Source organism: Typha angustifolia, chromosome 11 (assembly GCF_048772165.1).
Source record: "Typha angustifolia cultivar Huaian chromosome 11, ASM4877216v1, whole genome shotgun sequence".
Taxonomy (NCBI): domain Eukaryota; kingdom Viridiplantae; phylum Streptophyta; class Magnoliopsida; order Poales; family Typhaceae; genus Typha; species Typha angustifolia.
The window spans coordinates 8,407,900-8,423,069 of record NC_133249.1 but is presented as its reverse complement, the minus strand read 5'-3'; the positions used below and the strand labels follow the sequence as shown (position 1 = coordinate 8,423,069).

Below are 15,170 nucleotides of genomic sequence, written 5' to 3'. Positions count from 1 at the left end.
TTCAAGAAGTCTCCTTCAATAATATTTCTTCCACCACCCTAGAGTTAGGGTTTCATAATCCTTATATATGATATTCAAGATAGAGCCAAATCCGAGTCTTATCCGTACTCATGATCTTCAAGATAGAGCCAACTCCGAGTCTTATCCGTACTCATGTTCTTCAAGATAGAGCCAAATCCGAATCTTATCCGTACTCATGATCTTCAAGATAGAGCCAAATCTGAATCTTATCCGTACTTATGATCTTCAAGATAGAGCCAAATCTGAATCTTATCCGTACTCATGAAAGTCCAATATTTTTAAACTTTGTTGGTGCGTTCGAACGGGCTCGAGTGCGTTCGAACGCGACAGCTTGAATTCTTCAGGTTGCGTTCGAATGCGTTTGTGAACACGGCTCTCTGTCTGTGTGAACGCAGTGCCCGCGTTCGAACGCGTTTGTGAACGCGGCTCTCTGTCTGTGTGAACGCAGATTTCGCGTTCGAACTCGTTTGTGAACGCACCGTGTTTGAACTCGTTTGTGAACGCAGCTCTCTATCTGTGTGAACGCAGTGCCCACGTTCGAACGCGTTTGTGAACGTGGCTCTCTGTCTGTGTGAATGCAGATTTCGCGTTCAAACTCGTTTGTGAACGCACCGCGTTCGAACGCGTTTGTGAACGCGGTGTGAACTCAACAGCTTTTCTCCAATAACCTTACAATTCTTTAGACCAGAGATATTCTAGACTTGTGTAAAGCTCATATACATGTAAAAAATACATTTAGAATATTTTGTACACAATTGCCAACAAATAAAAACCTAACAAAAGGCAACGACGGGAGGAGGAGGTGGTGAAAGGACGAAGCAACAACGACAGGGAGAGGTGGCGATGACGAGAGAGGGAGACGCTGGCTATGGAAGAAGGCAATAGGGACGCACACTGGTAATGAAAAGGCTCTGTGAGATTTGGGAACGATAAAGGCATGTAGGCTTTTTTGTTTGGGGCGCACACAGGGCACTTTATATTAAAGTGCACTCCCTTTTTCTAGTTAAAGAATGTTTATCTAAAAACTTAAAAAATATTTTTATCAAATAAAGGATTTGATCACCGAATAAGATTTAAGTAGATAAATTGGACTTTGATTGGTTGATATTCTCATCCAAATTTTATTTTATTTTCGTAAAAATGCATTGTCTCTTACTTAAAGGGTGTATACTTAAATAACTTAAAAAGGGCACATATATAGGAATAGGAAATGAGATATTTAATAGGTATGACCTTATTTGATTTTAGTGGGTTAATATTCTAACCAAATATTTATAAATGTACACTCACTCCACTACTTAAAGGTTGCATTTAATTAAATTAAATGAGTATATATATCAACGCTAAGAAAAGAGTAGAAACAATCAATGAGGATTTCATGCGCTGTTTTAGTTTTGGTGGGTTAATATTCTCACCATTTTTCATAAATTTACATTTTTTTTAATTAAATGATGTATAATTAAATAATTTAAAAGAGTATATATATCAAATATAATTGCTATTATGTAAGAACAAATAGTGACATTTATAAATCATCACTAAAAATATATAATTGCTGCAATATAAGAACAAATAATAACATTTGTAAATTATTACTAAAAAATATAAAAATTTGTTACTAAAATAAATGTAATAGCAATATTTCCTTATACGTCCCTATTTTATTTACTTATGAAGACTATTATGTGTAAATATAGTAGTAGAGTAAAAAAGAGCTACAAACTTAAAATTTGCTATTGTATAATTTTTACACTAGTAAATATTTTAATTTGCTACTAAAAATTTGTTGCTAAATATAATAATTATTGTAGAGATACAAAATATAATAGTTTAAAGAGATAAAATTCCTAAATTGATTAGGTTTAGAGATATGGAAGGTTAAATCCCAAATCAAACTAAAATTAAAAGTCAAAGTAAGAAAATTAAATAGCACTGAGATGGCATATGCAGGATAGTAAATAAAAGTTCTAATTAAAAAAAGTATTTGAGGATTCCTTTCGCGGCTTGTCCTCCAATGAATCAAGGATATTCTTAACCTCTATTTAAAGAGATGAAAACTAGAGATTAGATTACCAATTAAAAAAGAAGACACAAGAAATTCTACTCTCATCTTAGATGAGTTCTCTAGCTTCCACATAGAGTTTATATTCCATCTTTGAGTGATGAGACTTTTACAATTCTCCAATTGATTTGGCTATAGCTAAGGATGTTTTAGTAGCACTAGAAGGAACTAAAATGTTCATCGACATCAAACACATTGACACACACACACACTTTAGAAGATTGATTCGTCACTTGAGTGCTAACTAGAGGCAATCTTTTCGCAAGAGTAGTTAATTAGATAAATCATATTCAAGTGGTTACTTAAGAACTAGGGCATTGGAGTACGGAGAATGTTTTTTGGATGCATTATCGTGAGTTGTCGATATGAGCATATTTTATGGATGCATTATTGTGATAATGCATGACATATATATAACATGTTGCTAATACATTTAGTTAGGATCTTTTCTTATTGTATTAATTGTTTATTTTTATTAAAATAAATTTTTTATAAATCACATTCGAATGGAGGTAGAGTCGAGTTCGAATGCCCTTGCGAACGCCTGCATTAGGTTCGCAAATACAGATAATGCGTAATGCGCGTTCGAACGCCTACATCGTGTTTGCACATACAGAGAACGTCTTTTGTGCGTTCGAATGCGATTGGGCGCATTCGAACGCGATCGGCAGGAATCCTCTAAAATTAGGGTTACTTATTATTTTAGGACTTGTTGGCTAGCCTCTATAAATATGTGGATGGCAGCCAACTTCTTTATGTTATTGGATTATTGATTTCTTGCCTCCTATCTTCTCTCTACACTCTCTGCCTCCTCCTTTTTCACAATCCTTCCACCTCTACTGTTGACAAGGTTTCTCCTAACTTCTAATCTCCCTCGACTGTCGAGCCACCCCTTTTCTTTGGGATCTCAACCACTTCGTTCCCTTCGTCTATATCCCTTATTCACATCTACTATCCATCTTCATCTCTATACCCATCCATAACCCTAACATCCACTCCACCCGTCACCACCACCTTCATCAATGATATTCCATATTTTCGTTCCAGTTGCAGTTTGAATCTATGAAGGGCGTAAATACGAAAGTTGTAGATCAGAAATTTTCTGACTATAATCCACTTAGTTTTGTAATTTTCTGACTATAGGGGATATCTGACTATAGGGGATATCTGACGAATATTTTTTCACGGTTGCGCGGACTACTTTCTCCTATAAATTCAGATTTTAAAGTAATTGTTTCGTAGCCGACCTTTTGGTAAAGAACCCATCAGTTGCATTCTTTTTTACACTACTTTTAGTATAGTTATTAGATAGGAATGGATATTGACCTAGCCTGAGGTTGGATTACTAGGTTATTGGTTTAATCAGTGGTTCACCCCATCGGATTGCTTATTTTTTAAAAAATATTTAAATAATATATAGATAGATTGAAATAATTCTAAAATTAATAAAAGATATCTAGAAATGTAGTATTATTGTATGTATATCCCTCAAAATATATGTTATTTTTATAGATATTCTTATTGTTATTTTCAAAATATAAAAATACTAACTAAGAGAAATACTTGAAAAATAAAAATAAGGATATTTTTATCTTTTTAAATTTTAAATTATTCAAATTTTAATGGTAATTTACTCCAAGCGGTGTTCAAGCAAAAAATAAAGATTTAAAAAAAAAGATTTGCTTCCAAATTTTTATATTTCAAGAGATATACATGTAAATATAAACTTTAGATATGCATACAAGCAAATAAGGAACTTTTTAAGAGTATATCTACAAGAAATTAAATATTTTCAAAATTTAAGGACTAAAAATACCATTATGATATAGAAAACAAAAATTAAATATTAAAAATAATTATGTAAGTTTGCAAAAATAGTTGACCAGTTTGCCATAAATTAGTCAGGTTGCGTGGGTCACTAGTTTAACCACCAGGTTAATCGGTTTTTACCGAATCTATTGCTTATCCGGCCTAATAATAATACCAAACCGATTTAGTGGTCGGCTCGTTGGTTCACTAGTCCAACCACCCGGTTCTATTTGATTCCAATAATTATGGCTTTCAAACAATAGAGATGAAAACTTGTAGGGCTTTATACTCGCTACCTTTTGGTTGAAATATTTTTAGGTTAGCAGATGATCTCGATTTGGTGAAGGAGTTGGCATGGATTACTTTTACTTCTTTTATTTATCTTATTATTATAAAATAAATTAAATAAATTGTAGCCCCTACGTGGGCATATGTATCTAAGGTGTAATTTCGGATTCTTTTTGCTTATATTATTTCTAAAAATGTTATATTTTTCTCTTATATATTGTGTTATAATATTAACTAATAGTTAATGTGGAAACTATGTGGATTTTATCAACATTAGGGGTTATTTAGTAGCGGTTGTTCCATCATTAATAAAAAAATGTTAAAATACAAAAATGCCCTCTTGAATACAGCATATAAAGGATATAATAATATTTCTCTTTCTTTATACCCTAAAAAAATAAGGGTATAAAATTTCATGATAGCTGATAAATGGAAAATGTGATGACAAACTAATGAAAGAGAACTTTGAGAGATCTCTAAATAGTTTAGAAGGTTTATATTCCCAAAAAAGAAAAGCACAGGTCGCTATTCAATAGTTTACATGGTCAAAGTTGAATATATATATTTTTTTTTCGTGAAGCAAAAGAAGGTACCACGTAAACGTTTTCGTTATGCTGTTGTACACAACTGCGCGTACAGCATTGAAGACATTAGATGTCTTGCTTTTGCAAGTATATATAACGACAGTGATATTATGTATGTATTTGTTGTTTAATATATGAAAATAACCGCGTTTTGCTTAATTTGCTAATTCTTTTAAGATCTATGTGGCAACGTTTTCTAATCATATATGACCGGGTGGCTGGTGCTACTTCATATAGCTAGGCTTGGTGACGTAGGTGTGGACCGAGTGGATGTAAATCTAACTGAAAGAGGGAGTTTCTTGGGAATGGATTAGAAGGAATTAAACGGGATTGAAATTTTAGCGTATTTAATATTTCAAAGCCTGAGTAATTTATTTCATTGCAAGCATCTTTACGTATAAATTGCTGCCCTGCTACATAGAAGACCGGGCTATATATTGGCTGACAGAATGCATATCGCAAATTAAATATTGATCAAGTCTATCCTCCAAGCACTATATAAACGCACCTTATCCTAACGAGTTCAATATCGCCAAAAAAGAAATAATCCTTCTACTCTTAATACAGTTGGAGCATCGATCATGGCTTCTTGGCTTTATTTCTTTTCTCTTTTCCTTGTTATTTGCACGTTATTTGCAGGTCCAGTAGTCTCCGGTGGCAGCTATGACGAAGCCATGAAAGCGAGGCATGAGCAATGGATGGCTCAATATAAGCGAGTCTACACCAATGCGGAGGAGAAGCAACGTCGTTTCCAGGTGTTTAAGAGGAACGTTGAATACATAGAGTCCTCAAATAATAAACCTGGACAGAGCTACAATCTTACTGTAAACCAGTTTGCGGACTTAACCAATGAGGAATTCATGGTCACTCATGGCGGACTAAAGGTCACAAATGCTTCCAGGCAATCGACGCCGTTTATGTACGCAAACTTTTCTGCACCACCTAGGGTAGATTGGAGGCTCAGAGGTGCAGTGACAGAAGTTAAGGACCAAGGATCATGTGGTAAGGCAAGTTGCCGAATAATTTCTTTTCTTTTATTTTTTTCCCCCAGTACTTCAGAGCTAGCAAACTGATTTATATATAGCATTGGTTTCCCCTTTTAATATGTACTGCTGGTTTCTTATGTGCTGATCCTTACTCATTACAAATTCTTTGTTCCTTTCTTGTTTCAGAAATGTTCCTCAATTCATCTTTTTCTTCGTTTTTATTTGAGAAATATCATTAATTGTTATTCTTTTCCTTCAACGTACGTGCACTAGTTACTCAGTGCATTTCCTCCTCTTAGTTAAAAACTATATATACAGTAGTCTCAGATATATTTGTTATAATATATATCACGTTTTAACTTTGTTGACCTTCTTGTAAATTAAATCATGCATGCCATAGAAGAAAGTTTATTGGTTAATTAGTATTTGATTCTATATCTCGTGCTAATGCTAAATGTTGCTTTTCTATAAAATATATATAGGATCTTCTTGGGCATTTTCTGCAGTAGCAGCGATTGAAGGAATATTTAAAATCAGGAGAGGAAATCTAATCTCTTTGTCAGAGAAAGAACTATTGGATTGCGACTTCTTTGATTTTGGATGTAATGGTGGCTTAATGAACAATGCATTCAAGTTCGTCATACTAAACAGAGGTATCGATTCTGAAACAAACTATCCATATCAAGGATATCAAAGCAATTGCAACGTGAGGAACCTATTGCTGAATCACGTAGCGACCATTAGACGCTATGAAGAGGTGCCTCGCAATAGTGAACCGGCACTCATGAGAGCTGTTGCAAGACAACCAGTGTCAGTTGGAATAGATGTCGGTGGTTATGATTTCCAATTCTACCATTCTGGTGTCTTCAGAGGTAGTTGTGGGACTAGAGTAAATCATGGAGTTACAGTTGTTGGTTATGGGATAGATAGCAAACGAACAAAGTACTGGATAGTGAAGAACACTTGGGGCAAAAGATGGGGCGACAATGGCTACATTTTGATGCAAAAGGACATAGCTGCACCTGAAGGGTTGTGTGGAATTGCAATGCTGGCTTCATATCCCACGTTGTGAGAAGAATATGTGTACCAAATACTTGATCCCCATATGTGGTGTGCGAGTTCAACTGGTGTGATCTTGAAGAGTGAAAGTGTGAAAAATAAATTATGCGAGGGTGAGTGATTTGGAATATATTATATATGTCAATAATGGTTCTTGAAAGGAATAGCTCTGCAAGCACTATAATATCAAATGAATAAAGAAATTATGATTTGTTTGTTTTATTTGTTGAAATTGATATAACACTTATGGATATACTGAAAAAATCCCAGACACACGTATGTATCTAAACAGTAGGCAATAATATCGCTCGTTCGCTTAAGTAAAAGATCGAAGAAATATTAAGAACGAAAGCAGAGATGAACGCCAAGATTTTAACGTGGAAAAACCCAAAACGGGAAAAAAACCACGGATCCAAACTCGAATCAAAACAAATCACTATGATAGTAGCAGTTACAAAACTGACTCACAAAACAACTCGTCGATCCAAACGACTTTGTTCTCTCAGTCTTGATCGCTAGAACCCACGATTCACTACTTCTTGTGATTGAAGTCCAATCTCAGTAGCCCTCGAGATTGATCTTTCGTCTAGATAGCCCTTAAGACGAAAGATAAAGATTTGTAGATGCGAAGGACCTTGTTTTGTTGAAAAAATGATGTAGTCTCCAAAAAGTCTTCTTGAATAATCTTCTTCAACCACCCTAGAGTTAGGGTTTCACAATCCTTATATATGATCTTCAAGATAGAGCCAAATCTGAGTCTTATCCGTACTCACGAAAATCCAATAAATTACAAACTTCATAGGTGCGTTCAAACGCGGCCCGAGTGCATTCGAACGACCTGACTTAATCTCAGGTGCGTTCGAACGGGCCCAGGTGCGTTCGAACGCAACAGCTTGAATTCTTCAGGTTGCATTCGAACGCGTTTGTGAACGCTGCTCTCGGTCTGTGTGAACGCAGTACCCATGTTCGAACGCGTTTGTGAACGCGGCTCTCTGTCTGTGTGAACGTAGTGCCCGCGTTCGAACGCGCTTGTGAACGCGGCTCTCTGTCTATATGAACGCAGTGCCCGCGTTCGAACGCGCTTCTAAATGCGGTTCTCTGTCTATGTGAACGCAGTGCCCGCGTTCGAACGCGCTTGTAAACGCGACTCTATGTCTGTGTGAACGCAGTTTTCGCGTTCGAACGCGTTTGTGAACGCGGTGTGAATGCGACGGCTTTTCTCCAATGATCTTGCAATTCTTCACACCAGAGATATTCTAGACTTGTGAAAAACTCATATACATGAAAAAATACACTTAGAATATTTTGTACATAATTACCAACAAATAAAAACCTAACGATCTCCCCCTTTGGCAATTTGTGATAAAACACCTAGGTTACAAGTTATTACAAAGACTTCAAACTGAGCAATCAGCAAGTCTAGAATATTTTGCACATCAATCCCTGCAAAGAAACATATACCAATCCAAGATCAAGTGAAAATAACTTGAAATAAAAAAAATCAAAACACAAGTTATCACAAGAGCAAAAATTTAAACAGACAAAAATTAAACACACGTTATCACAATTACTTCAAGTTAAGTTTAAATGCCAACGACACTAAGACAAAGCAAGGTTTCAAACATTAAGTAAACTCCACTAAACTCCCCCTATGCCCATACTCCCCCTACACACCTAGACACCTAAACACTAAGACACTCTCCCCCTTTTTGGCACAAATGCCAAAGACTAAGAACTCGGAGGAAACTGACGATGAAGAATCGTCAACACGGAATCAAGTACAGTTCCCTGACGGACTTACTGAGTACGTAAATCATTCACCGCTGAATGGAGATCCTACACTTGAATACTAAGCTGATCGAAACGGTTCGAGTACTGTGGTAACCCCCCCTCAGTGGGAGATGAGTCATCGGTAGAGCTATCATCAGAACTGTCGAGGTGCGATGACCGACCAGCGACGGAAGAGGATGGTTTGAGAGGAGACGACTAGTCGTGAGCTTGACTCCGCTTCAGAGTTATCCGATCCAATGGTTTCTGCGAAGTAAGAGAAGGTTCTGAAGCATCTACTCGCACCCCACTCTGAGTGCACAAATTTGTAAGAAAAATGCCAAAAGGTAATCCCTCACGAGGTGCTTCTTTCTGTGCAGCTGAGAGAATCGAATCATAGATCACTGCAGCTAAGTCAATAGAGACTCTCGATAACATGGCATGAAGAAGGAACGCACGATCTAGACTAATGCTGGAATGTCGAGTCTTGGGGATAACATTGTACAGACAAAAGAGGTGAAGCATGCGAGCCACAGATGTCAGCTTTGCATGCGGCATCATGTTACCTTTCCAACGTTCCCCTTTGATCAGGACAGTACCGGCATATTCATTGACATCAGGAAGTGGAGCAGACATTGGATACTGGAACTCACCATCAGGAAGACGAAGTTCAGCACGAATAACATCGGAATCCAGGTATATAGATACACCACGAACAATAGAACGTATACAGTGATCGAAAATCTTGGCATTACTAAAGAATTCCCGAACAACTTCCACATAAGCAGTCCCGCTCATCCGACACACTGATAACCACCCTCGTTCAGTAAAGATCTGTTCAATCCCCAATTCAGAAAAATCAGATATAACCATGGGTCTTTCACAAATAACAAGACGGGTGCCAAAATTATGTTTGTAGCGACCCACAACCGTTGTTGAAGAAAACTTGGGAGCCGAGGATGGCGACGAAGGCGGCCTTGGTTTCTTGGTCACTATCGTTTTTTTAGGCATTCTTGAAAAGAAAACACGTTTCAATATTCAATACATGCCGAAAGCAACCAAAAAATAGCAAGAATTCCAAAAAAAAATGGTAGAAACCATGAAGCCCCAAAAGGAAAAACATCTTTCACTTAAAAAAGGCTAAGATATCACGTTCAATCTCACAAGAACCATCAAGAGTTTAACATTAACGTGATCAAAAGTTGAGAACGCACAAAATCACTCAAGATCAAGCATGTTTATTGAATAAAAAATTAGGAAAATAATGGATGATCATACCTTGCAAATGTGAGGAGAAACTCAAAAATTTGGTTGAAGGACACTAGATCCGGAGGAGATCTACCCAGAAAAAGGATTTGTAGTGAAAAATTCGATTAAAAACACCAAGATCTTGAGGATTTAAGAAGGGGAAAATGAAGGGTTTTTAGGGTTTTGAAAATGGAAGATGAAACCCTTAGGTTCGGACGCAATATTTAAAGAACCCACGAGTGCGTTCGAACGCACCAATCCGCGCGTTCGAACGCGCCGCATTCGAACTCAAGAATCCGCGTTCGAACGCCCTTTTTTTATTTTTTTTATTTTTTTATTTTTTAAAAACTAAAACAAATCAAAAATCTTTTTGGAGATGCACTTCTAGAATTTCAAAATATATTAAAAATATAGAATATGACAATCAAAAGAAATAAGTCATACACAGATCAATCAAATCATCAAAAGCATATTATAATCGATTCGAATACATCACTCAAAATTAAATTAATCTTGATTGATCATAACGATATGCATATGCAAGATGAGCATAGATAACATGAACCAATCTTCTTAAACAAACTTTCCTATATAAACAATGATGCAACATAGTAGTCAAACCGACTTAGTATTGAAATTTTGCATTTTTCGACTTATTCTCCATAACATGACAGGAATTTTTCCTGTAATTTTTTTTTTTACTGAAAGATATAGGTGCAATGATGGCTTTCATACATGAGTAGGTAGCCCTTTTCTTATAGTACAAATCAAACAATGTGCAAAAAGAAATTCACATATGGCATTTTTTTTTAAAATTTGCAAATAATGTACTGAGTCAAACTGGACTCTAAACAAGACGGCTTTCACACTAACTCATTGTAGCCCTTTTCATTGATCTTTTATGAACAAATTTTTGATGACTAAGCATGAGGTCAAACTGTGCAAATCAAAGTTAATAGTGAGCTATTTAAAAAAATAATTTATGATATCATGCTCACTCAAGAATACACATACGTTATGAGTGCATTAAATTTGGTTTCATTAGAATAGAAGTCGAGGGAGTGACAAAATCAAAATTGATACAATATACTACAAGATGACAAGATTGACTATAATAACTCATAATCAAGAGAAAAATCATATTTTTATGTCAAGAGTATATTATTGAATCTAGGAGTGCATCAATTTTATTTTATGACAAAAACTCTCGACAAATCTGAAACTAAAACCAAAGAAAATTTCAGAGTAAAAGAAAACCTAAAAAAAACGAAACGAAAGAAACTCGCAAACTAAAAAGAACTCAAATCCCAATAAAATCAGTCCTAAGCACAAATCCCTAAAGAAGTACGAAGATACTCAAATCTCTGTAAATCCAAAGGTTTTGTAAACAAATCACATAATTGTTTCTCTGTCTCAACATGTTCTAGTGCTATTGTTTTGTCTTCAACTAACTCGCGTATAAAATGATGTCGGATATCAATATATTTTGTATGCGAGTGTTGAACAGGATTTTTCGATATATTAATAGCACTTATGTTGTCACAATAAAGCACCATAGTATCTTGTTCAATGCCATAATCCTTGATCATCTGTTTCATCCATAGTAACTGAGAACAACAACTCTCTGCTGCAATATACTCGGCCTCCGCAGTAGATAAAGATATCGAGTTTTGTTTCTTGCTGTGCCAAGCAACCAGATTGTTTCCAACATAAAAACATCCAGCTGAAATACTTTTTCTATCATCACATGAACCTGCCCAATCAAAATCCGTGTATCCCGATATGATAGCGCCCGAGTCATAAGTAAACTAGATACCTAAATTAACTGTGTCACTGACATATTTTATGATACGTTTCACAGCAAACAAATGTGACTCCTTAGGTTCAGACTGAAACCTAGCACACACACCGACACTAAATGCAATGTCAGGTCTACTAGCAGTTAAGTACAAAAGGCTACCAATCATGCTCCTATACACTATCTGATCAACACTTTTTCCTGACATATCCTTACTTAGTTTGGTAGTTGTACTCATAGGAGTTCTAGCATGTTTTGCATTTTCTAAACCAAATTTAGTCACAAGATCCTTAGCATACTTGTTTTGAGCGATAAAAATCCCTCTCTCTAATTGAGTAATTTGAAGCCCTAAAAAGAACTTCAACTCACCCATCATGCTCGTCTCAAAATGACTGTGTATGAGATCTGCAAACTCCTTAGCTGATAATTGACTCGTCGCCCCGAAAACAATGTCATCCACATATATTTGTGCCACAACTAAACTCTTGTTTTCACGTCTAATGAACAATGTCTTGTCCACTCCTCCTCGAGTGAACCCCGCATCCACTAAAAAGATGGTCAACTTCTCATACCAAGCTCTCGGAGCTTGTTTTAGCCCGTAAAGAGCCTTTTTCAATTTAAAAACATGAGAAGGAAATTTTTGATCTTCGAAACCCTTAGGTTGTTCCACATAAACATCTTCATTCAGGATACCATTCAAGAAAGCACTTTTAACATTCATTTGAAACAATTTAAATTTTAAATGACAAGCAATGGCAAGCAGTATACGAATAGACTCTAATCTAGCAACAGGAGCAAATGTCTCATCAAAATCTATACCCTTAACCTGAGTGTATCCCTGTGCTACTAGTCTGGCTTTATTTCGAACTATATTGCCATGTTCATCACTTTTATTCTTGTAAATCCATTTTGTTCCAATGATGTTCACATTCTTAGGTCTAGGAACTAAATACCAAACATCATTCCTAGAAAATTGCTCTAATTCCTCATGCATAGCATTAACCCAAGAATCATCTAACAATGCTTCCTTCACATTTTTAGGTTCAAAAGAAGATGTATAACAAGTAAATGACCTCACTTTAGATTTGTCGTCTTGTCTTAATTGGTTCATTCACGTCTCCGATCACTTGTGACAGTGGATGATTTGATTTCACTCTAGCAGATGGTTCCAGTACGTTGCAATCATTTTTGTTCATTTCAACTTTGTCCTCGTCCTGATTCTCAATTTCCAGATCAAGCTCCTTTCCTATTTCTTCGTAATATGTATCTGCAGAAACAAAAATAGAAGTAGCTTTAGTTAAGTCAGTCGAGGATTCATCTATCATAACATTAGCAGATTCCATAACAGTAGAAGTGTCAAGATTAAATACTCTGTAGGCTCTACTATTATTCGAGTACCCCAAGAAGATGCCTTCGCTACTTCTAGTGTCAAATTTAGTCAAATATTCTCGATCACGCAAGATATAACATTTACTACCAAAAACTCGAAAATACTTAACACTAGGTTTCTTACCTTTCCAGATTTCATAAGCAGTCATATTTGTACTTGGTCTTAGATAAACACGATTTATCACATGTACCACTGTATTGACCGCCTCTGCCCAAAACCTTTGAGTAACCTTTTTAGCGTGAAGCATAAACCTAGCCATTTCCTGCACAACTCGGTTTTTTCTTTCAACAATTCCATTCTGTTGTGGAGTTATAGGAGCTGAAAACTCATGTTGAATACCAAGAGAATCGCAAAATATAGAAAAATTTTTATTTTCAAATTCTCTACCATGATCAAAACGAATCCTAACAAGGGTTGTAGATTTTTCATTCTGCAATTTTAAGCATAGTGATTTAAAAACATCAAAGGTTTCAGACTTCTCACGTAGAAAGGCAACCCAGGTATATCTGGAATAATCATCGACCATTAAGAATATATAGCATTTACCTCCAAGACTTTCCGTTTTTGTTGGACCCATCAAGTCCATGTGAACTAATTATAGCACACGGTCAGTAGTAGCTGCATTTACCTTCTTGTGTGAGATACGAATTTGTTTTCCAATTTGACACGAACCGCACACTCTTTTTGACATTTCTTTCATCTTAGGTATTCCTCTTACCACTTCATGTTTGGACAGAGTAAATAATTCCTTGTGATTCACATGTCCAAGACGTTGATGCCAAAGATCTGCAATGTCGAAAGAGGCAGTGTTACATTTCAGTTTATGTGAAGTTTTAACGACATAGCAATTATCAGATGTTCTAGATCCATAACATATAATATTACCATCATGATCTAGAATAGTACAATCATTTTTGGAGAATTTTACCTCAAAATCTTCATCACAAAATTGACTGATACTCAGTAGATTTGCTTTCAAGCCCTTAACATAAAGAATATTTTTGAGACTAGGAATCCTTGGAGTACTTACCTTTCTTTTACCTATTACCTTTGATGAATTACCATCTCCAAATGTCACAACTCCCCCTTCATGTTTTTTAAGATTAGAAAATAACGACTTGTCACCCGACATATGTCTTGAATAGCCACTGTCTAAATACCACAAATCAGAATTTAAAGCTTTTAAGGCTGTATGCACAACATAACATTTCAAATCACTTTTCTTGACCCATATGGCCTTTGTTTCATCCCATAAATGAAAGCAGTTCTAGGTTTTTGCAAAAATTTGCAATGAGGTCGAATATGCCCTAAAATGCCGCAATGATAGCATGTCGAAACAAACCCTTTTCTACTCACCTTTTGTCGAGGAGTGTGACTAAAGTTTACCTTTGGTGTCGTTAAAGATTCACCAGTTTGTAGATTCAACTTCAATTTTGAAGGATTCATCCAGGATTGCCTTGAAAATGCGATTGATGGCTTCAGGTATTCTTCCTTTTGTATACCTACAAAAACAAAATTAATTTTATTATTATTTGAATTACCAGTATATCCAACACCATACTTGTCTTTTCCAGATATCTGAGCTTATAGAATCTCGTCCAGTTTGTTCTTCTCTTTTAGAAATGTAACTTCCTTATGCAATCGCTCTAGTTCAATTTCATCAGCCTTCATTTTATTTTTCGCATTGTCAAGTTGTTCAGAAAGGTCTTTGACACGTTCAAGCTCCAATTTGTACTTCTCCTCAAATTGAATTCTTTCTGGTTCAATTTCCTTGAGTCGTTGAAGTAGTCTAAGATTGCTTTTCTTGAGTTTAAACGACTCCAGGTACAAGTCATTATATGCATTTTGAATTTCAGATTCATCTTCCTCAGCTGGTAGCATATCAAGATCATCTGTACTATCAGTATCATCAACAGAGTCAGTATTAAGTAGAGAAGAGGCAAAGGCTACAAAGTTTTCTTCGTCTTTTTCAGAATTTTCATTAGATTCATCTGAATCATCCCAAGTAACTTTCATAGCTTTACCCTTTCTCTTAAGACGATTAGGGCATTCTTGTGCGATGTGTCCAAAACCAGAACATTCATAACATTGAACTTTATTCTCAAAATTCTTATTTTTCTGTTTGACATTATTGTTGCTACCACCTGTATTCGAACTC

At 35.7% G+C, this 15,170-nt stretch overlaps 1 protein-coding gene across 1 annotated transcript; it reads left to right on the top strand.

Annotated features, from left to right (window-relative positions):
• Positions 1-5,319: 5,319 nt before the first annotated feature.
• On the top strand, positions 5,320-6,930 carry LOC140771200 (senescence-specific cysteine protease SAG12-like). Its single transcript, XM_073112645.1, has 2 exons — positions 5,320-5,766; positions 6,233-6,930. The coding sequence occupies exons 1-2, from the start codon at positions 5,346-5,348 to the stop codon at positions 6,820-6,822; spliced, it is 1,011 nt and encodes a 336-aa protein (XP_072968746.1). The 5' UTR covers positions 5,320-5,345; the 3' UTR covers positions 6,823-6,930.
• Positions 6,931-15,170: the final 8,240 nt, after the last annotated feature.

Bases quoted from the DNA above. Each gene is read 5' to 3' on its own strand.
- LOC140771200 (XM_073112645.1), top strand. From the start codon at position 5,346: ATGGCTTCTTGGCTTTATTTCTTTTCTCTTTTCCTTGTTATTTGCACG. The intron at 5,767-6,232 runs GTAAGGCAAGTT...AAATATATATAG, and splicing joins TAAGGACCAAGGATCATGTG to GATCTTCTTGGGCATTTTCT.